Source organism: Columba livia, chromosome 8 (assembly GCF_036013475.1).
Source record: "Columba livia isolate bColLiv1 breed racing homer chromosome 8, bColLiv1.pat.W.v2, whole genome shotgun sequence".
In the NCBI taxonomy this organism is placed as follows: domain Eukaryota; kingdom Metazoa; phylum Chordata; class Aves; order Columbiformes; family Columbidae; genus Columba; species Columba livia.
This window is the reverse complement of record NC_088609.1, coordinates 19,453,476-19,480,839: the sequence shown is the minus strand read 5'-3', so window position 1 is coordinate 19,480,839 and position 27,364 is coordinate 19,453,476. Positions and strand designations below refer to the sequence as shown.

The 27,364-nt window shown below is 40.2% G+C and overlaps 1 protein-coding gene and 1 long non-coding RNA gene across 4 annotated transcripts in view; one reads left to right on the top strand and one right to left on the bottom strand.

Moving 5' to 3' along the window:
* LOC110362259 (uncharacterized) overlaps positions 1 to 27,364 on the top strand; it is a 108,883-nt gene that overhangs the window by 76,283 nt on the left and 5,236 nt on the right. The window contains exons 14-18 of the long non-coding RNA XR_010474337.1: positions 257 to 390; positions 722 to 1,515; positions 1,646 to 1,735; positions 12,131 to 12,247; positions 16,816 to 17,006. This is a non-coding gene — a long non-coding RNA (uncharacterized LOC110362259). The remainder of the gene's footprint in view (positions 1 to 256; positions 391 to 721; positions 1,516 to 1,645; positions 1,736 to 12,130; positions 12,248 to 16,815; positions 17,007 to 27,364) is intronic.
* The window catches only part of NR5A2 (nuclear receptor subfamily 5 group A member 2), a 90,812-nt gene continuing 85,250 nt past the window's right edge, over positions 21,803 to 27,364 (bottom strand). For all 3 annotated transcript variants that reach the window (XM_065072441.1, XM_005498792.3, XM_021293899.2), the window contains one exon: positions 21,803 to 24,716. In XM_065072441.1, the coding sequence (XP_064928513.1) occupies positions 24,469 to 24,716 (248 nt within the window). In that variant the 3' untranslated portion in view covers positions 21,803 to 24,468. The remainder of the gene's footprint in view (positions 24,717 to 27,364) is intronic.

Sequence of the window (27,364 nt, the reverse complement as noted above, 5' to 3'; positions counted from 1 at the left end):
AAAATTTTACTTTAAAAATGAACCGAACAAAACCAAGGTAAGCAAACAAAAGAGGCGATGTTCACAGCTTTGTTTTAAAGTATCATAGGCATAGTTTTACTAAGGACACAGATTTACTAGCCTGTTTCTCGTAGAATTCTCATGTCCTTGAATTATTTGATAAAGGCTAATTTTGTCAGGTTGCTTTGCCTTTATTTAGTTTATTTTTTTTTGTTTGTTTTTTCTTTTATCTTTTTTTTTTTTTTTTCCTCTCCAGAATTCTTAACCTTTCCATACTTTTGGTGTATTTTTAAATTATTGCAAAAATTCTCCTTCCTTCTCCTGTGGCTAGCAGGAAGCCAGCAGGATACCAATACTGCTTACTCACGGAAACTAAAACCAAAACAATAGGTAAGAAAAATAAAGAAATAGAGAGTGCCTCTTGTTTGTTCTTTTCTGTTACAGTTTAATTTGTTATGTATTCATTATTCAATAGGCTGGAGCTTAAAGTATTGGAACTTCCCCGGGAGTTTCTGCAGGATTTGGCTCCTAGTTATTTCAGTGTCTGCAATTGAAATACAGTGTTGAACTACCAGTCCTGTTTGTGTGCCCATAAAATGGGTAAAAAAGCAATAAGCCACCAACAGTAGTAGCCTTGCAGTCCAGAGTTCATATTCAAGGTATGAGAGTCTATATGGAGAGGTAGTCTATTAATTAATTTGTTTTTCTTATACCCCTGTAGATGCTGGTGTTTATGGGACTTGCTGGGCAGACACAGGTGATGTCAGGTTGCCTGGACGCGTGTGCATCAATGCCCTCAACATGAGGAGTCTCTCACTCTCCTGACAAGTCTCTCTTGAGGTGCTTGCGCTATCCTGCGCTCCTGCTCCCAAGCAGACCTGCAGTGTGCGCCAGGGGAGCTCTTCCTTTCAAGAGCACTGTGCTGGGCAACTCATCACCCTGCTCCTGCTGTTAAAAATGACCCTAGTAAAAAAGAAAAGGGGAAAATATGCTTCTGTCTTCATTTCTGTTTCTCCTAGTGATACTGGTGATATGACTGTGATCAACTTGCCTATTTCCACTTGGATCAAAATGTAGATCCCTAGGATGTCTATTTGAAACATTTTTTTATGCAATTTGCTAAATGTTAATGGAACTTGTAACCCATCCTCCCTTCAAAAAACGCTGGTTTCAAGTTCTCAGTCTCATATTTTCCTCCAAAGCTTACATATCTCATTTTCTTCAGTCTTTATTCTAAGTTTATCAGCACCATGGACATACGATCAGAGACTTGTATCCAGTTCAACATCTTCACTCTAGACTTTGGGATAAATAGACTTCTCCATTTGCCACTGAGACGTGTATGAAGAACAGCTCATAACATGATCGAACTCTATTGATTTTTCATAAAAGTTTAATAAGATGATACAGGTCAAAAGCTTTGCAAAATTTGCAATAAATTTCTGTGGTGATCTGAACAAGACTTAGTGGGGAGAGCTGACACCAGAGGAATTTAAATACACGTTGGATTACATGGTGGGTAATGAAGACTTGAAACTTTTTGGTTAATAATTTTGAACCTTGAATTTCAGATGATGAGATTTACAGCATTGCATGACTCTCCTTGTTTATATTTGGTTTTTCCTTGTGTGCCTAATTTTTACAGGTGTCTTGCACATAACAAATGCTTTAGTAGGCAACAGCTCTCAGAAAAATACTTGAATCAGTCCCCTGAAAAAGGAAACATCAGATTTATGTAAGTAAATGGTATCATTCTTTTGCCTATTTTCCTCTGAAATAGTTGACTAACATTGCATGAATCCATTCAAATCAGGTGAGGCCCCAGCTGTGCTAGAGTTTTTAACCAACTCCAGGGCACAACTGTCTAATAAGTTCCCTGAGCTGATTACAGTATGAGTTAGATGGCATTTAAAAATTGGCTTGCCAAAATGCAGAATCAGTGGCAAATCAGTTACAGATGTCCTCTGGGCTCACAATACAGAAAACATCTCAGCAGAAAGCCTCAGTAGCTCCTCCAAGAGTTTGGAGGTTGTCCCCAGGCCCTGTCCCCTCTGCTGTGCCAGTTTGGGAGCCCTGGCCACTGGCGGGGAAAGCCTCAGGCAAATGGTGCTGCACATGGCTGCTGCTGTGCTCGTGGCTGCAGGCCAGAGTCGTGGGCTGAAGACTGGCTGGGTCGGTCTGAGGCATTGACCCTCAGGACAGGAATTTCTTATTAGCAGCAAAACCTTTTCACAGCTTTACTTGTTCCCTGAGATTGCAGACTGCAGAGGAACAGGAAGTGTTTTGTTTGTATGGTGACCATTCCTACCAAGGAGGGCCTGCCTCCAGGGTGGCACAGCTCCCTTCTGGGGGCTGCACAACCCTACCTTGACACTGTGCCGTGTAGGCGCAGGTCCTGAAGACCTCCAGTGGCAATAGGGGCTGCGCGTGGGAAGTCTGTGCCTGTGTGTCCTTATTTCCCTTTTCAGCAGCAGGAGGCAGATTCTCCTTTCCTCCTGTGCTTAGCACTTGCCTCTTCCCAGTGCTTGGCAGGCATGTTGCCTGGTTTTGCTCTCCGCACTGAACTCAGAACTCGGTGCAGCTCTGCCCAGATGGAGGGAGCAGCACAAGGATTCAAAATCCATGTTTTGTCCCTCACCCTGCCACGGAAGCACCCTGAGGCCACTTCCTTTCCTTTGCCTCTTTTTAGCTTGATTATCTCCTTTGGAAAAAAAAAAAAAAAAAAAAAATAATAATAATAAAAAAAAAAAATAGCGCCACCCCAGAACATAATCACTCCCACCTTTAAAGACTATTCTGCTTTTGGTGGGCTTTGACCTAGGAGTGCCTGGAGTTAACCAGGATTTTGTGATTCTGTGATTTCACTGAATTGCAGCCTTGCCTGTAGTGTGATAGTGGTTCTATACAGCTATTCAGGAAGGTGTGTGTGATGTTCCTCCCAGATGCAGTAAGAACAGAATTTAGTTCAAGTAAGGTGCTGTCTTTAATGCTCTCGTTAGCATTATCAAATGATGTCTTAGACATAGGATATGGTAAAAGTCTTCTTATCGTTAGCTGATATTTTTGTCATGTGTACTATGTAGTTGACTTAATGAAAAGGTGTAGAATTTTCTTTTTAATTCAAAATCACAAAACATAGTTTACTGAGAACATTGATAAGTTTTGGCCACAGGTTTTGTGGCCTGGGGCAGTTTCATATGAAAGATAACCAAGAAAGCCAACTTCCATACAGGTCTAACACTGAAAAATGAGCTTCGTGCTCCCTTGTAGCTGGGCAGTATGAGAGAGGAGAATTCAGTGCATAAATCTAAAACCCTCTGGAAAACATTCTTTATAGCTCCAATAAAGTCCTCTAGCTAGTTCAATGTTTGGTGTTGACACAAAAGACACCTGAATATTCCTTAATGTGCTGAAGTGTCCCAGAGGGTCACCAGTAAGAATTGTGCATTTTCTGGTATGGCACACAGTTTTTAAAGGTTCTTCTCTTATCGTCTTCATTGCTGTCCTATGAATGAAAAAGCAGGCAATTCTCCGTTTGCTTTATGCACTGCCTCAGTGCAACAGCTGTGTCCCAGAGTGGTGCACTCAAACTGTCAACTATGGACCCAAAACTGTGAGAGGATTCAGCAGGAGCTATAAATTCCCCCTTTGCCAGAGGTTATTTCTGGTCTCATCCTTGGTGTGGAAAACTTATTTCTGTGCTTGGGTTAATGTTTAGGTTTTATTTGTAGGTCATCTTTTACTCTAAAAACTAAATTGAAATTCTTCCATTCACCTATTAAATTTGTGGGTTCTGCATATTGTACAATATATTTTTTTAAGGGGGGAATAATTTTTTGAATTATAGTTTTTCAAATGAAATGGTTATTCACTCTGTAATCTTTGCTGTCAGTACCTTCTGAAAAACAGTCCAGCAATGGGTTATGTGCTGGTATTTTATAGTTAGTATCTTATAATAAAAATGTTTAAATATAATTTTTATTTATCCAGAATGTATTTCAGGCTCTAGATCTTTGGGCAATACCTGTTGCTACTAGGACACTGTAACTTGTCAGTACTTCAGCATCTGATCTGTTCCACATTTCCTCATTTCCTTCACACATGTATGTCTTGATGTTTCCATTAATATTTATTCTGGTAGAGTGTATTTGTGTAAGGAGTAGGGCCTGGAGCTGGTTAGCAGGTGACATAAGTCATCACCCTGATATTTTAGCTACGTCAGCAAACCCAGGTGGCTCACCAAGCAAAAAGCATCTTCTGAGCTGTGGATGGACCCAGGAAAGGGGTATGGAGGACGGGACTCTGTTGCCCACTGGTGGGTGCACAGCACAGGTCTGGGCTGCTGCCTCCTGCCTTTGCTCCAGCTCTGCTCTCACCTGGAAGGGCAGGGTCCTGTGGGTCACCTAGCACTGTGATGTGTGTGAAATGCAGACCAGGAAGCTACTGGACAATGTGGTAGTTTATTTTCCATTTCTATTCTGCACATCCAAACTTATTCCATGGCTGTCCCCAAAGTCACTCAGGTTGGATAGGTCTTGTCCCCTTTGCCTCCCCATATCTGTAAAGTGGGGAAAGTGGGGATTCACCTAGGTGAAATATTTTTGAGACCTGCAGGAGAAAGGGACTATATAGAAGAGCTTTTTTTTTTTTTTTTTTTTCCGGGACTGTTCTATGGCCATTGATTTTACACATAAGCAAAGATATTTTTATGAGGCCTTTCCTTCCCTTTGAAAATTGGGCATCCATTTCTGCTTTCTTGGCTATGTTTTCTCATTAATCTCTTACTCTTCTGATGTGTATTGTTTTTTTCTTTCTCTACAAAGACCTGTGATTTTCAAATGTGTCTGAGTAGCATTTATCCCCCCAACCCAGTAATGCTATGGCTACTTATGTTTTGTGCTTCTGAAGGATTCAGTGCTGTGGGAAAGTACAGAATGCTGTGTACCTAACAAACAGAAGAATACTAATGCATTCAAATGGAGGGAAATAAAAATTGAATCCAGACTTGCATTTGCCAGTAAATTACTAGAATGTGTACAAGTATAATTTAATAGAGAGTAACTTAACTGTAGCTTAGTAATTGCATACTTTTTCCTGCATGCAAACAATGTGAAGTGTGGGGTTTTTAGTCAGAGAAAACAGTGTCTCTTACAGGTTACAGTAGACCATTGAAAAATATTAATGTAGGGAATCTTAGAGATAAGAACAGAAAAAACAAGTCAGCATTCACAAAATTGGCTAATTTACGTATAAATGGATTTCTTTATAGGGGTTGGGTATTTTTGTCTTCAACCAGACTCATCCAAGGCAGGCAAAGTGAAGTCCAAGCACTCAGGAAACTCTAAGCACTGTATTTTGTCCGAGGTCTCTGCATTATATCCTTGTCTCCTTCTTGTCTTCCCTGCCCTCCCTGCCTTGTCCCTCTTGCTTTCCCCTCTTCAACAGTTCTTGTTCCCCTTGCGTTGTCTCAGGTCTGCTCACCTGTCCATGGAGGTGGACGCTAATGCCAGCACACTGCACCAACTTCCACAAGGCAGTCTGAAGGCAGAAGCACTTCAGGAGCCATCGAGTTGAGGACTGTCAACAACAACAATGTCAGGCTCTTACCATTTTCACAGTGGCTTTGTAGCCCAGCGTAACTTCCACTTCCCTGAGCAAGGATGAAGGACACCCGTAGAGGCTGCAAGAGATCCCAGCACCGTCAACACACTCCACACAGGTGGTGGGAAGGACCAGGGAGAGCTGTCGAGTGGCAGTGACCTCTGCACCAAATGCAGCCACTTCTCAGCAGCAGGGACTACAGGAGCACAGAGAAGGAAAGCAAAAAGGGCCTGGAGTTTACGGGGCAGTGGTGAGGTGCATACATAGAAATAGGCTTTGTCTTCTGCAGTGAAAGTAACCTGTTCCCTCAGACACACCACAGTGTTGAGTGGGTTTGGGGAAAGGTCCCTGAGGGAGACGGCTTGGCTCAAACCTGGGGATGCTTGTTGGGACTTCAGCCAAGTGCTTTAAAATTAAATGTGTTCTTGTTTTCTCTCTGGGAAGAGCTGTGCCACTGGGAAATGGGCAACTCTTTGAATATGGAGGGCTTGTGTCTAAGCTAACTTTGCTAGTGCCAGAAAAGGAGCCCAGCAAGCGTGGGGCTGAGGAAAAGGAATGCAGCTGAAGGCTTTGTATATGTTGCTATTGTTTTCTGCAATAATTGAAGCACCTGCATAATTGTGTTTGAAGTGCTTTAAGTGAAATTAATGAATAGTTTATGAATAAATAATAGGAGGAAAGATTTACATTGTGGCCATAAAAATAATTTTGGATCAAGCTTTTAATATTCTAGCTCTGTAGTCCCAAAGGACAACCAAGTGGCTTTCATTAATTTGGATTTCCCTTTTACCATGTAATTTGCACAGTTGGTTGCTTGTCAGGGTGTGGGGTTCTAGTTTGTGGAGTGATGGGCACCTTTACTTGTTCAACCCTTGTACTTCTGTTTTGCCACCAGTCTTTGAGCCTGGGAGAGAAGAGCTCATGGGCGTCTGCTGCACTGCCTCCTGTGACAGCCTTGGTGCCTCTCGAGGTCCATTAGGAGAGAGAGATTAAAAAGGGATTTGTTTGTCCCTCAAAATAGAGGCAGGCAAATATCAAAATACCTGAAAGGTCATAAGACCTTATCTGAAAGAAGGAGTTTCAGATAGAACGTTCAGAATTACTGGTGCTTCTAAGAGCTCCCTGCCCATGCTGTAGTTTGTGTTTTTGTTTATGCTGGAGGAGTGACCACAACGGAGAATCGTGGGTCTGAAATTTTCCGTTGTTGTTACCTGGGTGTAGTTTTTCAGAAAGATTTTTGAGGAAGGCACTTTATTCTAATTTTCCATCAGTTTATTTTTATTGGTGAGGATTTTTTTTTTTAAATTTGTTTTCTGTTTGTTTCCAGGTGATAATTTTGTTTTCTCCCTTCTATCTTTATTTTGCTGCAGGTACTTAATTTTAACTTTTGTACTTTCTCTTCTGTTATGTTCCAGCTTGTTATTCTGGTTTTGAACTTTGCACTTTTGCAAAATACTCTTTCCGAAATAGGCATGTATATACAACCTGATTTACTTTGTAGACATACACACTCATTGGTCAGACTGTTTTGGGCGTGCTTTTGGTGATCATGCAAGGAAACATCTAGAGGAGACCTACATATTCTGTGGGAACAGTGGAATGCAATTCTTTTATATCAGAGAAATTAGAGTGATTTATTTGTACAAACATTGCCTGTATTACCACGTAATTGGTGTTACTGCCTGCAATGACTAAAATCTCATAATATCATGGAAAGTCATGTGATGAAGATAATCAGTTTAAGTTTTTCTTAAAGGAATTGGAACAGGGTGGAAGACCTTTCATTTTAAGACATTTTTTCCCCCTTGGCTTTCTGCAAATAATCTGTTAGTAATTTAACATATAACTCACTAGTATGGTCTGTGTTGTGAAATGGGTAGCTAAAAAGATTAAATTTTCATTTCATTAAGGTTCTCCATAGATTGCTAGCAGAGGAGAGAGGCTGCTGCGCAGTGCTGGGTGCATGAGTAATATCATGAGTATGCAGCTCACTGTTTTGGTGGGTTTCTTGGTACATCACTGCAAACATGAGCAGAGTGTTTAAAATTAGGGAATTTTTTGGAAATAAATTCAGTATCTTCCCCAGCAGCTCTTTTTGAGGAAGGTTGTCTTTAAGAAACCCGTTGTTATTACTGAGTCTCTGCTGGCTGTTTTGAGGAGGAGCTGGTTGTGTGGAGGTTTGGTTGTGACTGCAGAGCGGGTGATGAGTTCACCTCCCTGGCACTGAGCGCAGGGCAGAAGGCAGGGAGGCACCAGCACTCCCCTCTGTGTACCTTGACACAAGCATCTGCACAGACAATTAGGGTTTATTAGGCGGTGGACTGTGAAATAGCTCCTTGGGAATATTGATTTTTATCAGTAGATAACTACAGCCTTCTGTCCCAAGTCAACATTGGTATTTCTGAGAAATTAAAAAACAAACAAACAAACAAGACCCCCAAACCAAACAACCCAAACTCATATAAGATAGGTAAGTTGAAAAAAACTGCAAAACTTGAACTCAGAGCTTTCTGGCTGTTGCTGTGTTCTGGAGTAATACATTGTCCAAGATACGGCACTGCTATGATGTATTAAACTAATATATCAGAAGAGTGTCATAGCTTTGATGATGTATTAATGTAATACATCATTAAGGTGCCATTGCTCTTATGATGCATTACTCAAAACATTGCCAATGGGTTGGATTAACACACAAGCATCTGTGTATGTGAAGTAGTGTTTCTATACCTAAAACTGCAGGGAAATTTTAAAAAATCTTGCATGTGCAAGAACAAGTTAGGAAGATCTGAAAACCAGGGGCTTCTAAAGGGACAGCTGAGTGGGGTGTGACTAAAACTGAAGTTGGAGCTATGGGCTTGTAAAATCTGTCTGAGTTTACAGAAAACGTGGGGAGGGGAGGAGAAACTGCCTTTGTTGGAGACAATGGCAAATTTTAATTCAATTTCAAAGAATAAACTGATATGTGCTATAATACATGAACAAATTCAGCATTTTTCCAGAATGTCTTGACGTGATTTTTTTTCCAGAGTACTTTTTTGCAATTTGCCTTTCACCTTGCAATTTGCTGTCGTATTTTCTGGGAAAATTAGATTGAACAGATTTTATGCAGACATAAAAGCTCTTTTGCCGTGGCTTTTATTTGTTAATTTTTTTGTTGTGTAGGTATGTTAGCCATTTCTGGTTTCAGAAAGGAAAGCAGGGTAGGTTCTGTTAAGTGTAACTGTCTTTCAACAAGGTTTGTTTTTACCACGTTTCTGGATGTATCCAGTTTCGGACATGCTTTGGAAAAACATTCGGAAGCAAACTGAAAAATCACCCTCACCCAGAACTGGATATCAAACTCAAACAAAAGGTGTTACAAAACACGTTACAGAATCACAGAATGTCAGGGATTGGAAGGGACCTCGAAAGATCATCTAGTCCAATCCCCCAGCCAGAGCAGGAACACCTAGATGAGGTTACACAGGAAAGTGTCCAGGCGGGTTTTGAATGTCTCCAGAGAAGGAGACTCCACAACCTCCCTGGGCAGCCTGTTCCAGTGCTTTGTTACCCTTACTGAGAAGTTTCTTCTCAAATTTAAGTAGAACCTCTTGTGTTCCAGTTTATGCTCATTACCCCTTGTCTTACCATTGGTTGTCACTGAGAAGAGCCTGGCTCCATCCTCGTGACACCCACCCTTTACATATTTATAAACATTAATGAGGTCACTCCTCAGTCTCCTCTTCTCTAAACTAAAGTGACCCAGCTCCCTCAGCCTTTCCTCATAAGGGAGATGCTCCACTCCCTTGATCATCTTTGTTGCCCTGCGCTGGACTCTCTCCAGCAGTTCCCTGTCCTGCTGGAACTGAGGGGCCCAGAACTGGACACAATATTCCAGGTGTGGTCTCACCAGGGCAGAGCAGAAGGGAATGAGAACCTCTCTTGACCTACTAACCACCCCCCCTTCTAATACACCCCAGGATGCCATTGGCCTTCCTGGCCAGAAGGGCACAGTGCTGGCTCACGGTCATCCTGCTGTGCACCAGGACCCCCAGGTCCCTTCCCCCTACACTGCTCTCTAATGGGTCATTCCCCAACTTATACTGGAACGTTAAATACTAATAATGATAAATACTGATGATGATGCTGTTAATTACTCATTTCCTTGTTTTCTATTAATAACAAAAAGGCTTTAGGTGTTAAGTATGAGTTTATGAACTTTCTGTTTCTTGCCGTCTTTAAATGCACTGTAATGTAGTGGATGTTATGGATGTTGTTGACTGCATGTATGTTGTTGAATGGGCTGTATTATTTATTGCCTGGCTTTGTTGAAAATCCAACTCAGAAATGCTCTGGTCTTGCAATGGTGCGTATTTGCTAAATTTAAATATTGGCCTTTAATCTAGTTAGACTTTTTTGCCATTGATAGATCTGGGTGTAAGGTTTCCCGATTATTAGATTATTATTTTTTTTTTTCCCTCTGTGTGTTCAGAAACAGAAGGATGAAGAGGCAGATGTAAAACGCCGTTCTTTGCTGAATCCATTGGGAGCAAAGTTCAGGAACATTTCCAGATATTGAAAAACAACTTTTCAAGTATAATTTGCTCTTTTGTTCTTTATGAAAAGAGGCATAAAACATCCAGTGTAAAAAGTTGCATTTCTCAGGTTCCAACCCAAGCAATATTTGTGTAACTTTACCCACTTTTTTACATCATGGTATCTTGACCACTAGATGGCATTGACATTGTCAGAAGTGGGGAGGAAATGGACGATGCTCAAACCTCCTCCCTTCAATGGCCCCCATCTTCCTCCCTGCCATTCGAAAAGCACAAACAGATGACAAAATCCTCAAGTACCCAGAGTTAAGACCACATCAAGTATTGGATTTTCAGGAGGTCTTCACTAATTAGTGTACAGTGACTGCAGAAATGCTGACCCAGCCTACATGGCAGATTCTTGTTACTGGACAGTTTTCAATTGACTGCGCAAAGTCCGACAGCTGAGATGGCACCTGCAGCAACTCCCAAACAGAATCTGTGGAAGACACTGGTACATGGACTTGGCAGCTACTATGCTATGATGTTATAATGCATTCACAATGCTTAGCAGACTTGACTCTTTAGACAAGAGTCTAAAAATGTAAAGAATCTCAATATACCAGCCAGGTTAAACATTTAAATTCCAACATGGAAACTTATTCTGTTGCTACTTTTCTTCAGAGCTTTGACTTTTGTTAACTCCTGTACTCCCATCTTGAGTCAGAATTCCCAGGACCACATACTATGTTATGATGTTATAATGCATTCACAATGCTTAGCAGACTTGGTGTCTTGGTGGTTTTGTTTGTTTGGGGTTTTCTTTGTGTTTGTGGTTTGTTTGTTTGTTTGATTTGGGGGTGGGGTGGTATTCTGATAATCTCTGTAATAGTTATTGCCATGGTCAAGTTGTCCTCATCCTGTTAGCACTCTTGCTCATAATTACTGGAAATTGATGTTAGTGGGTATTCCAGGCATCTCTCATAATAAGCAGCAGTTATAGTTGGCATTGTCAACCAAGGATGTTAGAACAGATGTGTGTATAATATATAGGTTTAGATGCTTTTCAGGCCAACACAACAGTGTTTCGCAGCATGAAAGCTGATATTAGAAAGTCATATTGCTGACCTTTAATAGTGCTGGTATGATCTTGATTTAGTGTAACATTTTAACCTTACTTAGGAAAACCTAGATGGAGAACTTGAAGAAAATCTAGGGAAGCTGGTTGTGAGAAGTAGTACCTCTAGAAAAAATATGATGAACAAAGTTGTATTTAAGATCTACTTCTAATATTTTTTTTGTCTGTGACTCTCTTGATATTTTTGAAATTGGGATTCCACTGGTGTGCTCCAGCCTCAGGAATAGGACTGTGCTCTGGCCAGTACATGGACCTCACGCCCTTCTCTCTTGGGCAGAAAGGGAATTTATCTGTAGGTTTCTTAGTAGCAGAGACACGGGCTTGTTTTTATTTAGTTTCCCAAACTATAGGTGTTTTCTGCTAACCTGTGCAATGCTGGAGGAACTTTTCATGGGGTGAAAGTCCTAGGAAAGGTTTTTGCTGCTAGGTTTGTCATGTCACACTGTTACTGGTACAGAAGTGGGATCAAAAATACACACAAGCAAACCTCAAACCTTTTCCAACATCATCTTCACCCATGGCGGCTTCTGTGTCTGGTGATGGCTTTTGAAAGCATTTCAAGTAGTGTAGCAGCAATAGCTGTGATAGGTCACTGGCAATTCAACAGTTTAGCGTATTTTGTGAGAAGAAACAGTTCCTAGAGCTCGCAGATGTTGCCTTGCTAGTCTCTGCGTGCCCTGGAGGGTCTGCTGCTGCATGTCTCATTTCTGCTTCAGAGCTTGATGTCGACTGATATCAAGCGACTGCTTCTGGAACTGAGACAGCAGCCTGCGTAATGTGGGAACTTGGCATCTTCTCAGTGATGCCCTAGACCTTCTTTAGATGTCCCTTCTGACCCAGAAAGTTTGCTTTGACTGACTGATCTTGTTTCTTTCAGGATGGCAGTATACAAAAGAGCTGTGAAAGCCATTTGTGATTCGTGATACAGCAGGATGAGACCAGTAGTTGAACCTCAATGCCCTTCTTCCAGAAATGTGCTGATTAAAGATCCTAGGTGGGTTTCCCCCTTTTAATTTGCATTATTTGTGGAATTTAGATACCATAAGTAGCAAATTAATTGTTTAAGAAACAATGCTTGTGTTCCTCAAAGATAACAGTGTAATCTATGCAAGGAGCTGTAGTCTTTGACTGGAGAGTCATTTATAACCTGCTATTAGAGGCAATTATTTTAATGACAGTTTAGTGACATGACACCAAACTTCAGGCAGATGGGTAAATGGATTCTCAGAAAACTGTGGGTTTTCTTTGGTGATTATTATATTTTTTTTTTCTGATTAAAATTGAGGCAAGAGGTGGCATAAGAATGAAAGCAGCAGAACCTGAAAAACTGAGAGGTAACAAAGCAACTGAATTGTTTCATATGGATAGTAGTAGAGAAGTACAAAAGCAGTGCCATCTCTTGCTTGCTATTCTTTTATGAAGTATTAACCTTTTTTCAAATGCCTGTTGTGGTAGCAGGTAGGTACTCAGCCAGATCAGGGCTTTGTCGGGCTAGTGATAAATATGCAGCTTCCTGCACAATGGATGAAATTTTGATAGTTTTTTCTTAAAGGAAAGATGATAGAAAAAAACCTCATGGAAATGGTTTGACATTACATGTTGCTGCTTCACCCATAATGTGCTTAGTATGAGCTGCATCATCCAGAGCTGGAGTGTGAGTGTACTTGTTCTCCCTGTTTGACATTCACTATTTTGAAGAAAAAAAGGAAAGAGCTGTAAGAACTATGTTGTGTTTTTTTACCCTTTACTAAATTATATGCTACCAATAGCAGGTCAATCCAGTCCTTACTGGTGTATTTGAAAATGTCAGTTGTCCCTCTGAAACTGAGATTCCTCTCTCAAGAAGCCGTGGATGTGAAGCAGGTGGGGACCCTCCCTGGGAGTTCTGTAGTTTGCTCTGTCACTCACATCTCAGATCATCAGGAAACCCCTGGTAATGTCAAACAAAAAAGGAGACTCAGTCTTATCTGTAGTTGAACTAGGAGGTCCAATGTAGAATTTTCTTAGGGATATATTTCCAGATTAGTCTCCTTTCTCAAAGGAAAGTTGTGTTCCAGGACCCTGTATCTTCTCCTGTGGCTGGATTTACTTACTACATTGTCAACACGTTTGCTCTAATATTGCAAAACAATCCATCGCCTTTCACTCTGGTTTCCCAGCTTCACATTTCTAAAGAGCCAGCTGAAATGTTTCCTGTGTGGTTTTCAAGAGAGAAGGTCGGCCAGGTTGAAGAGGCTGATGGCCTCTGTGATTTACTTGGATATACTGGCAGTAGTGAAATAGCTAGGCACCAGCTGCACTGGGCTTGCGCATTGGCCAGTTATTACCAAATGTTAAGCATGAAAATCAAACCAAAGTGATGATGTTTTCCCCTGAGTTAGACCTGAGCTAGGTTTGAGGGTTTGTAGTGCAGATAGGTGATGACTGAATAGGACAAAGGTTATGGGAAGAGAGAGACGCATAAACTTCTGTTAACTTTATAGGGGATATTTTCTTGCTTTTGGAAATAAATTGTCTAACTGGTATGTTTCAATGTATTTGTTTGGCTCCACTGCAACATTGCAGTGGATTTGGAGAGTGAATTTGTAACAGTTAGTGAAACTCTCAGCACTTTTTATTAATATTATTAAGTTTTATAACTTAAATTGGTTGATGTCAGTGCTGGTTGTACATATCAATGATTTCAGTATCGTTGCAGCTTGGATAGTGGCAGTGTGTGGTCTTCCTGAAAATATCTTTAGTTATTATGTGTGTTACTAGAAACTGCCATGTATTCCTCTTTAAAAAGAGAGGCTGGTCTCAGAAATCAAAAGAGCTCATTTTTTTATCTATTAGCTTCACAAGGAGTTCCTTATAACTATAACCACTGACCCAATGAGCCAAGTGCCTCCATCAAATGTTTCGCTTAATGATGTATTTTATTACAGTTCAGCGACCCAATACACTGAGTATCGGCATGTTGAGCTAAGTGCCTCCGAAAGCTCAGCAGTAAAACTTTCTGAGCATCAAGCGCTGTGAAAATGTTCTCCCATGGCTCAAGCAGGCTATTTTTTTAGTGTAGCTTAGAAGAAATTACACAGTAGCAAAACAAAACAGGATCATCAGTGACCACAAGCCTACATGTAATAATCAAAGAACAGTGTGCTCAAGAGAGACATTTTACAGTGTGTTGATATCACCAAGCACATCTCTGTGCTCAGATCCTCAACAGCAAATACAGAATGAGACCCATTCCTAAACTAAGTTTTGTATTTGCGGGTGATCATTCTCCTAAGTACAGTTCTACCTGGGGTGCCATTTTTTTTTCTTTTTAGTAGCTCCATGCAGTCTTTCTCCCTCCTAGCTCTTGCAGAAAAGTGCTCTCTTGGCTTAATTAGCTGGTGGAGTTTACAGTGCATTAGAGTGACCAGAAACCAAATAAACCATGTTAGGTGAATGTGCTATGGAAATAAACTGCTGCATAATAAAGTGAATTGACTACCCTGAGTTATTTTCATCTACTCTCTTTGCTCTAATTGAAATGAATTACTTTGTTTGCATTTCTCTTGTGGCTTTGTGTGGCTTCTCATAAAGCCTTGCCTTTTAATTTTTCCATTCTAACTTATCTGTATAACAGATCTGCTAACTACGTTTTAATAGCTCAGCCTGTAAAAGGAGGAAGATTTCTATCAGCAATGTCTTGCTGGTTGTACCCCTCATACATGTGCTATGTAAGTGCTGCTCATCAACCAGCCTGGGCTGGGCACAGAGATCCTTTTTAATTTCTGAGGTATGCGGTACCTATGGGAATGAGGCATGGCAAAGGTCTAAACCTCAATATTTTATTTCTATGGAAGTTCAGATCCTTAAGATCAGTTTCATAATGCAAGCTCAGTTTCTTGGAAAAGGCCTCACTTAGTTTTACGTTAATAAAAGATGTGTATTTGGCTTTGTGTCAGAATCAAGAATTCAGAGAGTTTGAAAATCCTTTGAAGACTGTTACAGCCATAATTGGTGTGTTTTGTCTTGAGTGGAGAATTTGAAAGGTTTATTTCAAGAAAATACACTCTTAAGGGCAGGAACTGTTACTCATCTGTGTTTGGAAAGCAGCACCAACACAATCTGGATAACAATAATAATACAGAAGGCTGAAAGAACAATTAAAGCGTGGAAATAATGACCTAAGGGAGGAACACTTAACTTAGCACGCCGACGACTGCACATCATGTGTTTGGGGAAATCAGAGAGGGGAGGGAGACCGAGAGGGTTGTTAGGCCAATACTCTCAGAAGAAATGTGCTGAAATCTCTGCTTACATTTGATTGAAATTATATAAAATAACTTGAAGAAAAGTCCTTTGAAACGAAAAGAGGGAATTTGTCCTCATTTGTGTTTCTTCCCAGGAGAGCTTGCCTCATTCTTTGGTTCTTTCTCTTTCCTTCTTTAGTACCTTGGGATGAGGGAGTCTGTCAATAAAATACCCTCCCCAAAGCCAGACTCTATCTGGGGGCGCCCGGAGATGTGCACACAGGCTGCCTGGCAAATCCCATGGGAAGGTTGTCCCCCAGAGCAGGCCGGGCGCTCTCCGGGCAGCCCGTCTCCCTGCGGGGTGGAGGCACCAGGAATGCCTCACCTCCTGATGGCGCTCATCAACTATTTCTCATGTTTCTTACGGGTTTTAAATGTTATTGTGACAATTAATCCTGTTGCTGGAACAGTGCGGGATGTAGGAGGGTCTTGTCTGTGTGTTACAGGTGGGGAGACAGAGGCAGCACATCCTGGGGATTTTCCAGGATCACAGGGGAGTTTGTTACTTGAAGGGAATTATGGATTCCTGGGTTATCTTCTCTGGGTCTCCAAGGAGGCATCTCTTATACAGGCTGAACTACAGACCTGAGCCTCAAATACCCCATGACTAGCAGACCTATTGAAATAGAACAGATTTTTTTTTTAATTTCTTTTTTTAAAAGAAAAAATGGGATGAGACTTTATGCTCTTTCATGTCTTCTGGAACACATCAAGTATGTCTGTATGTACACTTTCTTCTAAAATAATTCTTTAAACTGCAAACAAATTATCATTTTATTCCTGGCTACACTAGTTTGTATTGTATTACTTACGGCTTTCATGAGAAAGCCTTAAAATAAAGCAGAACAACTACAAAGTAACTACCAGGAAGAAAACAGGGTTTTTCTAGTGTCCTTGGCCTCGATTTTATCATTCTGAAGTGATCACTTCCTTTCTGGAACTTTTTTCTTGTTTTGTGTATATTATTTCTGTGTGTAGTTGTTCACATGAAATCAACCTCCAAACAGTGCCAAAATGTGAATTTAACAAGTCAGGTGAGAGGTAAATTGGGGTGAAGCTTGTAGCATCAATACAGTGATCCTTTAATAAATCAATTATAGTCTAAATATTTGAAAATATCTGTTATTAAAATTCTACTATTTTCTTTGCAATTCCCACACTCAATAAATGGACGATGATTCTGCATTATTATTTACTTCCAGGTGTATAAATGGGGGAACACAGTTCTAGAGCAGCAGATAATTTCACCAAATCTACCTCCTCTATCTGTTCCCAGGCTGGCAGGCCCTGACACCAGCGTCCTGCACCATCGCTCATGGAGCAGTTGGGCTTTGCAACACTCGCCTGCAGCATCTCCACCAGAGCCCCTGTTGCTTGCTTGGAGTCATTGCTCCATCCTGAACAAAATGTTACAGAGACATCGTTGTTGCTTCTCTGCCAGACTTCTCCAGGACCGTGACACGCCAGGTGAGGTACCAGGCAGTTTTCCTGACAAGGAAAGGTGTCTTAAATCTGTCACCTTAGAAAGTGCAGTGGGTTTTTTTCTTAGTTTTCCTTTTATCCTTGAAGGGTGCTCAAGGGGTAAACTTTGGTCAAAGTTTGATATATAAAAACCAAAAAACAACAAAAATCAAAACCATGCAAACAAAAAAAACCCCACAAAAAACAACATAGGGGAAGAAAGAAAAAAAATAAAAGAAAATTTTTGTTCCCTTTACTTTTTTCTGGCGAATGTTGTTCTCCTGGTTATGTTGAAAGTTGGTAAGCATGTTGTTGGAGTAAAAAAGTCTGTCTTAAAATAATTTAATCCTAGCCCTGATGCCAGTCCTCTGTTTAGATTCCACTGTTAATATTTACATGCCGTTCTTGAACTAAAATTCTTGGATGTTTCCTATTTTCCTCCTGAAAACAATGTTTGGTAGGAATTGTTGATTAGTCGGGTCTGTATAGCTGACCATTGTAAGCCAAGACATAGGGAGCTGACTGGTGACCTTGTCTTGCTTTTGGCTGGGGTTTCTTCAGCCTGGTCTGACCAGGCCCGGTGTCGCTTTCCTGTTTTGACATTTGTGTTCACTTTGCTGCTTTGAAACGTTCAGACAATATTGTGATGCATTGGGTAAAGTTGAATTGTGAGTTTCGTTTGTGATACGAAGAAAAGTAAAATGGAAGCAGAAATATGCAGCCTGAATTGGGGTGTGGGAATCTGAGTGGTACAAAAGGAATGGAAAGGCAGCAAGAAGCTCACGGGAGGAGTGAGGGCTGTCGCTGGGAGGATCAGTGGGGATTTCAGTGATGTGAGCGAAGGAGGGAGGTTCATGTAAAGAAAGAAACAGAAATCCTGAGGTGTACCCCAGGCCCACCTTCTCGGGGTCAGTGCCTCTCTCAGCTTCAGTGTCCGAGTTCTGTATCCAAAGACATATGCAGGACTTGGGGGGAGGTTGAACTGCAAATCCAAGCTTTGTGGGACTCATAGGAAGGTCTTCTATCAGAAAAGCAGGACACTGCTGCAGAACATTTCAACTGAATTTGCAAAGTGAAAAAACAATTTCATGGACTTTGTGAGTTAATATAGTGTTGGATTTTAAATAAAACCACACTCCAATAATAAGCTTCTATTTTCACAGCATGAGTTGAATGAATTGATTAAACATATTCAATCAATTATTCCATGCTGTACTTTTTATCTGGAATTATACACATTGTAAAATAAAACTATGTTTCTTAATTGAAATTAAAACCAATATCACTTACTGTGGCAGGTCCCTAAAATACATAAATGATAATTTATTCAGGCCTTGTTAATGCTTCAAAGCAATGATAATAATCTGGCGTATTTTATTTAGTTTTTTCCTTTAGATTAAAAGTGAATCAAGATTAAATATTTATGAAGGATAAATATCCTTATGTCTCTTCCACGTCCATGTGCTTCCTTTTTATTATATTTTCTTTTGGAGCTATTCCTCCCATTATCTGTTTTGCTTTGTACTGTTGTTTATGGACTGACCATAATAGACATTTACAATGCTCCGTATTTCTTGCTGTGGAATTAAAACACAGGCAGTCCTACAGACCTCCTCTTAACATACAGCTGTAACGTGCTGCTTTGCTGTAGGAAGCGGAGCACTCTGAAGAGCTTCCCTTCTTTTGATATGCCTGTAGGCTGAGATCAAGGTGTAAAGAGTAGGACAAATACAGTGGGGTGATGCAAGGTAGAAATGGCACAGTATTGATGAGATAGGCCTGTATCACTTGTCTGCTTTTCTGCACCAACACGCTGTGCTTACACGAGTAAAAGGACATCCCAGTGAAACAGCAATCAAACCATGTAGATGACTGAAGCTCAGTGTGCCCGAGGAGCAGTGCCTTGTGAAATCTTTGGTATAAGAATAGAAGCGCTGACGTTTGGATGTGCGTTAGGAATTCCCATAGGTGGCACATGGCGTGTGTGTGCACGTCTGTAGGCATGCCAGCAGCTACCGCATGGCTGTCAGCAGTTTCTGTTGTACAAACAGCAACTTCTTTGGGGTCCTTCCCTCAAACACACTTTATTCCCTCTGGTGCAGTGTCCCTGCTTTGCTATCTAATTGCAACTGACAGCCTGGATTGGTGGTATCCAGCCAACGTTCAGCAGCAGCAGTTGCAGAGTGATTGATGTGAATGCCACGCAGGGAGGCTCTTCCTCTGTGAAGGTTTTGGTTTGCAGCAGCACGACAAACAATTGGTGTTACTGGAAGCATCCTAACATCCTGCATCTCAAACAGAGTCATTTCCCCTTTTTGCAGGGAATTCACTGATCCTGAAACGTAGGAAGAGCAAGATGTGAGTAAACAAAGCTGTGACTCCAACACTAGATTTTTCTGTTGTTCATTTCACCCTGTGTCTTATTATGAACTAATGTTAAACCTGCAGTTCTTACCAAGGCAGGACTCTGGTGGCATGAGCAGGTCACTGCAGCTGAGCCACCATTAACAGTGACAGCATCAGGAGTCTGCATTCCACCACCATCTCGCTTTACCTTGCATCTGAACTATCTATTTGAGTGTGCACAGGATGTAGGTAGCAGAAACTGCCACAAGCCTGATAGTTAATCTAGGACTAAAGGAAATTACACTGAATAGGAAATAACGGTCAGGACCTTCTTGGGGCAATGGTGAAAACTCACCTAGTCTTACAAGCCCAAGCTTGCATGTCAGACTTCAAGGCTGTCAATAAATTGGGTTTTGTTCTGCAGAGGAGCAAAAATAAGGGGTTGGGAAAGCGTGCTTGCTGAAAGGAAGCTTTGTCTTGTCCCACTGATGTGTGCTGCGTCTATCAAGTAGCTTCTGGTGTTGCTCTCCTTTGCTTAGGACCAATAATGTCAGGGTAGGCATGTCTGTGCTCTATCTTCTGCCTTTATCTTTTAGCAAAGGTTTTTCATATCATTGGCTAGAAAATGAATCTTTTCTCTATAGGCTTACATGCAACTGAAATTGCTGGACTGGCCCAGAAGTATTTGGGCTCATGCCAGTGTCACAGGGTTACCTAGCTCTAGGATCTGATGCCTCTAAAAACGTATCTGTAATTTTCTTGGCTTGTCATTAATGTAGTGCTTTTCGTCTACCCTTCCAAATTCAACAGTACAGCAAAAGCACCCATATAGAATTTCCCTGGAAAACAATAGCAACTATATTGGAGATGATAGAAATATTCTTGGAATTTTATGATGTGTCTAGACTGCAGGCTTCACATTAGGGGTTAATAAAAAGTGTTATTCAGTGTTCCAGGAAATTGTCAAGATCACTAAGTGTTGTACTGACTTGACCTATGTTACATTGAACTCACTCTTTCCGTGTTTCCAATAAAAACATACAGTAGATTGTTCCATAACCAGTGTCAAACTCAGTTAAAAATAAATCCCTTCATAATTTAAATGTGTAGTGTATAACCTAAATATATTACCCAAAAATATATATCTCATAAAGAAAACTATCTAAAATATATCAACCCTGAAATCTCCCCCGGGTCTTATGCAGAATCATGGTTTTCATTTATGATTCCTTAAAGTTAAAATAATCTGTCCTCACTTGTAAACCAGCTAATCCTATTTGTTTTACCCTGTTTTTATTGCAACACTGAACCAGCTTTGTTTCATTCAAGTGCAGGATTTGTAAATAACTAATTATAGCCCTGTTTTTTCCTCTTGAAGCATTAACATTTGGCACCTCAGAGAACAGCCTCTTTCCAGTGCCAGACGGCGCAGGGAGGCGGAGGACTTGGTCTCAAAGCAGGAGGGTGCTGGTGACAAGCTCTCTTGGACCACTTCACCTCCTGCTCTCACCGTGGCAGTCAGACGAGCCAGAGGGCAACTTTAGGAAAATATTTTTCTCTGGTAGCAGTAACATCTGCCTTCTTGGCAGCCTCCACTGGCAGTTGTCTTGGAAGCTGTGGGTTTGCCCCTGGCCCTGCCACATATTTACATTGCTGAGAGGTTATCCTGAGCTCTGCTGGATCCTGTTACCTGATTTGCTTTTGTTCTGTCACTTTCCCCCTCTGATGCTTTGGCTCCTTAACTCTTTGTGGGTAACATGTAAAGCAAAAATTAAGTGTGCAGTATAAGATGAAATGCATTGATTTGTAAGTATTAACTGGCAAATTCCTTTTTGATTAGAGATCCAGCTTTTCTGAACTGTTTAACTGTATCTATTTTGCTTCAGCCTAGGTAATTTCACCGTTGCTGCCTGAGCTTTTGACAGTGCCTTTCTCCGTGTTTGTGTCCTAAGCTCTGTGTCACATTCTCTTTAGGGCTCTTATTTTTCTTGCATTTTACTCTCTTCTTGTGAATAACTGATTTCTGACTGGTGCTTCATTTCGGTGGAATGACGTTATCATAAAGACAATTATAAAGTAATCAGCACGGGCATATCAATATTTATTGAAATACTGAAAAAAAAAATTCCATTGGTGATGAGAAACTCCTGGCAAGAACTGACATGACAATATGTATTTCACCGATACAGTAAGAGAACTTCAACTCCAACAAGTAACTCACTGCACATTCTAAGAGTTGCATGGATTTAAATCCAAGGCAGCTGCAGAACACCTGTAATACAAATGGTCAGACTTTACAGATTGTCTGTTTACAAACATAGAACATCTATAATAAACCAGCCAAAGCCAAACCCTTTGAATTTTAATCTGCTTTTACTAATATGTCCTGTGATCAATAAGGCAGTCAGAAGTAAATGTCTGGTTACCAAGATGTTAACAATTAACATGATGGGAGGTTTTTGGTGTTTTTTGTTTGTTTTTTTTTTTTTTTCTGTGTACTTTGGGCAGTCTGGTGGGATTCTTGGAACCACAGATGTGGGCAAATATATGTTAGTTTATCTGAAATTGTTTCCATTAAACTGTATGAAAAAGTCTTCTTTTCTTCTATGACCTTGTTTGAATGCTTTTGTCCTGTATTTATGTAATAGCGCTGCGAATACAGTTAGCAACATTTTAAAAGCTTTTTCTTTTAATATTCAATGAGATTCACCGAAGCATTTCATTGGGGGGGAAAAAAAAAAAGAAAATTCAGAACGTAAACACTTGAAATGTGCGTTGTTTTCCATTTAAGAAGGAAGGAATGACCATACTTGTCTTTTACACATGGTATATGTATTTCACAGCCACTGTCTTTTGCCACCCGCATCTTCCTTTCCATCAATTTAGATTGCTTGAGGAAGAACGCTGTCATTTAAACAATGCTTGTGTGTCTGCTGTGTGGGATGACTACGGGAGCTGTGCTTGCTTTGCTTTTGGTCCGTACGACAGTACGTGTGTTCTGTGATATAAGATGGGCATCTAGGAGACGCAGACATGAGGCTTTGCTGTGTTTGTACCCTATGCATGGAGAGAATATTAGAGCTGATTAATACAGGTGATTAAAATAGTGTGCTGTGTACTAATGCAGGATGTAATAACTGATGTCTTTGGTATACAACGTATGAATGGTTGGAAAAAAAGTGAGAAATGCACCTTTTCAAGTTCACATGAAACAGAAAAAGCTATTACTCAAATAATTTACAATAGATTTAAATAAACTACATTTAGGATTATGAAGATTTACAGTCATTTAATCAAGTGAATGATTTTAATTTGTAAAGACCCTTGTGTGTCCCTGAACTATGTTCCACTAACTTGAAGACATGCTACAGTAAACACATATATTTGGCTTCTTCATTCTGGCTATATCTTATATAAAGATGAAACCGAAGAACAATAAATTAGCATCATAATTGTCTACAGTGGAAACTATCATATACAATATAAATAAACTATTCAAAAGCCAGCAATCTTCATGAAAAAAATTAAAGGATTAGGATTTTATACAGTTTCTACAAGTGATTGTGCAGCCAATAATCTCAAAAATTAAAGTCAAAATGAAATACCTCTATTGATTTTAGTGTCTCACGACGTACAGTAATTAAGTACTGGTAAAATAATTACCAATTTAAAAGAAATAATAAGGAAATCACTGCTCTGCAATTTTATCACAGTTTTTTTCCCCACAGGACCTAAAGAATGTAAACACTATGTTTTTGTTAATGTTAGAGATTAATACTTTATTTTAAGCATATGTTGATCCACACCTGCACAGTTACCTTTAAGGATAATGAAATAAGGCAAGACTTATAACGATGGCACTACATGTTAATACTGATACCTTCATTTGGACAGAGAGAGAATTGTTTGTTCTCCTCTAATATTTGTTCTGCAGCAGACTTTGGCCTACGTAGACATAGCAGTATCACTCTTCTTTCTTTGCATAAAATATGTGTATTACCTAACTTGAAAAAGTTTCATCAGCTGTTGGATGTCTGAGTTGTAATTTAGTTTCTTAATTACTGTCAATTTAAAAAATAATTTCTTAATAATCCCCATGGCATCATCAGCTCATACAATTCATTTGTCTATTCTTGCATCACTTAATGCATTTTTAAAATTTTAGTTTTATTTTTTTAACATTAGTATTAGCTGTCCTAGAAAAATTTCTGTGTGTGTCAAAGAAGCTGTTTTCCATGATGTCTAAAATATCTCCATTTCCTTTGTTTGGAAATGGTCACGAATATATAGCAAAGCCATATTTTAGCCACTGCACTAGTTAAGTAGATAGTTGAATTGGCTAATTTGTTTTGGAATATTTATCTTTGCTATTTAATAAGCATCTGATAGCAGTAGTAGAAGAGCGATACTGCCTGATAGAGCAACATGAACACGTGACAAAACAAACTTCAGAACACGGTAAGGATGCCAAGCGAACGGGTTAACAGACTCTTCGTATTAGCGACTTGCAGGCCTGAGAGGCCGACAGGCAGCACCAGCCTCCGGGGGTGCGGTGGCCGCGCTGCATCGCGCGGGGCTCACGCCGGCTCTCTCTCACGGGTTGTTGCGTGGATGCCACATCATTTATCACAGAAATGTTGGGTCCTTGGAAAGATGACAGAAGATGTTATAGATGCAGTTTTGCATCTATTACAACTGTTTAGAAGTCCCGCTGTACAGTGAGGGAATTTCGTGCACTCAAATTCCCCACTATCTTAGCTTGATAATACAGATCAGGTTTGGTTTTTTTTTTCCTCTTAAGTTTCTTCATAATGGCAATCAGCAGAGTTAAATATACAAGAATCATTCGGTCCTTTTTCACGTTGACGTTGGTGATAGTATCCACTTGGTAAGTTCACTTCACTCCAGTATAAAGTCCTATATAGATTCCTTTGGGGATGTGTAGCATATGATTCACAGTTTGCAATACAAATACCCTGATACATCACTTATTTACTATTAGTATTTGATTATTATACCATTTTACAAAGTCTTAAAACCACATTTTAATTAGTGTTGCTTGGAGCAGTTCAGAATATTTTTTCTTTTCCTTGAAAGCAGAATCGCTAATGGTGAGTATAATTTATGCTCTCTTTGCATGCAGCATTTCAATGAGAAGGTTATTACACGGCACATCCCCGTTCAGGTGTTTGTAGTAGAGGTATTCTTCGGCCTGCATACTGATGGCCCGGATTTCTGGTAGCCGCAGGAGAAGCTGCCCAAATTTGTCTGTTTGCTGTGGGTAATTACACATAGTGTAGTCCAGCAGAGCAGCATTCACTTGTTCCTGAACACCTTCCACAAGCTGGAAGTTCTCAAGATTTTTGACATCTGAATGATAATAAAAAGAAAACCAACAGTTAATTCCTGTTTATGAAGGCAGTGTTTCACTAAATGGATGTTGTTTTTTTTTTCCTCCTGACAAAAGCATACTTTACAAACTGCTGAATATTCAGTGAACCCTTTTGCTCACTTTCCTGGGAAAATGATCACAAAAGAACTTTAGCGGAGTGTCTTGTTGAAATTCCGTATATACCTCAAATCAATTAGACAGCAATGGAGTCTGAGCAAGGTCAGCTCTTTTCATAGCTTACAAAAAGAAAGGTTGAGGATTCCTAAAGTAGAAGACCATAATATATTGCTAGCAAATGAGTCCCAAGAGGAAGCCCTATCTTTAACCTAGTATGTTACACAATTCATATAATTCTGTATTAATTTTTCTGACCCAAGGTGAAATCTGTGTCCAGGGTATGATGTAGTTAATTCTAATAAAAAGTGACAGGGTTCTTGTTTCTGTTTGACATTTTCTAAATGATTCTGAAAGCCTTTGACTTGTCTAGCCTATGTTAATGAACCATCTGGTACACTCCAGTGACTGCCAAAATAATCTTCCCTACTAGAAACACTCTAAAATATATATTTCACTGACTAATGATCTTTATAAAATGAAATCATTGTCCTTTGGGTGGAATACCAGATAAGAATGGTGCCCTCTAACCTGAATATGGTTTCTGAAATCCAATACAAATTTTCTTTCTTTCTTTCTGTATTGGACAACAGGGGCATTTACATCAGTAAGGCAGATACAGTTTGTTCTCTCTGCCTTTGATTATCTTCTGTTCCTATACAGCAAGTTCAAGCTCTGGAAATGCTGGTCACAGATAAATGCCAGTAAATTACCTCCTCATTATTTGCTTCCACATGTAAAGTTTACTCTGATGACATTGTCTTTTGACATGTCTGGAGAATGCAGAAGTTACTCTAAAGCTTGCAAGTTAGAATGCTGGTATAATGCAGAAAGACTGAAGTGATCAAAGTGCTTTTGCTGGGAGAACTTGTTTTGGCTGGTGTTCGATCATTTATACTATCAGTAGAGTACTGAAACAGTTTCTTGTAATCCTCAAGCACAGTTATACTAACTATGCTGCTAATTCGCTTTGAATAAAGACAAATTTGGTCTTCTATGAATGTTCTTGGAGCATAGGAGATGGGGAATTTGGCGGAATTTGGTTCATTGTAAATGCCAGCCTTCGATTGAAGGGGAAATGAATGTTTTCCTTTGCAAAACAGGAACACCCGCTGGTCCCCCAATCCATCACCAGCCTGGGAGGCTGTGTACATTGAGTCTCACTGCACCTTTTCCTAGAAGTGCTTTAAATAGAGCAAATCTTGGTTCCTGCACATAACTGTGTGCTGGAACGAGAGGGAAATGGTTGGAGGGGCAAACATTTTCCTCAGGACAAGAGGACAGGAAGGTGCCAAGGCTGCTGATGGCAGCCCAGGGCAGCAGGCACAGGCCCGGGGCCAGTGTTGCAGGTGGGAGCGGGAGGCCCTGTGTGTGCCCGCTGCGGGAGCTGGGACATGTTCCCTGCCACTGTCCTTCCCGCCTCCATCCTGGCCCCACAAGGGGCTCCGCATTCGTGCTGCTTGCTTGGGAACCGGGCACACAACTTCCACCAGAATTTGCTAGCTGGCTTACTAGTGAATACTGGCTAGCAATGCTGAAATTGTGATGGCTGTACAACAAGAATTGTCTGAACTTTGTGTTATCCAGAGTGAGGGGAACTGGAAGCTTCAGAGCTGCTGTCCCTGGTCCCTTAACTATTCAAACTCATTTATCCAAAGTCTTTTTGCTGTATTTCTGGAGATCTTTGGATAATCATGTTTTTGTGTATTACACTGGACATTTTCTCACACAACATATAGCTGGTTTTTGGTTTATGTACCTACATAAAACTCTCAAGGTATTTTGTAGTGAGTCTAACTTGGTTTAAAAATTGTGTGTTCTAGGCATATTTTTTGTAAAGTTAAGAAAGGAACGGTATCAGCTATCATGATTATTTTAAATAGATTGCTTTCAGATGCAAAATGCAATAATGAATGAATTGTTAGAACATAAGAAATTCCCACAGAAATAGAGACTGTGCTGGAGATTAAACTGTTAAACAGCAGATAAAATGTATAAGGATTTCAGAGTCACTATTTTGAACTTTTTCAGGAAGTTTTCAAAACTGCTAGCTGGTTCAACGCTTTTTAAATTCAAAGGGCATCTTTCTGTTGCTGTCTGTTTTGAATCATACTGTGAGATTAAAGTCTGTTGACTTCTTGGAAAATGGGGTTCATCCTCATTTTTGATCTCTGTCTAAATGTTACTGCATGGAATATATCTGCAACATCATAAAATCAATTTTTAACAAGATCAGTAAGAAAACCTGAGAATTGCAGATTTTCACGTTTTCTCGCAAAAGTGGTGAATTCAGTGTATGTTTTATAGAGATGCATTCTGTCTTCAGCTGTATTGCTATCATACTCCAAGCCAAAAGGAGGCATAATATTTTCTCTATTATCTCCGTATACAGAACTGGTGGTTTCTGGCAGCAGGTGCACCTGTGTGTTTTACGGATCTTCCTATAAGCTCCTCACTACATGGCTTAGCTGAATTGTATGGAAGTTGCAGAACTATGGGGGAATAAGGTCTG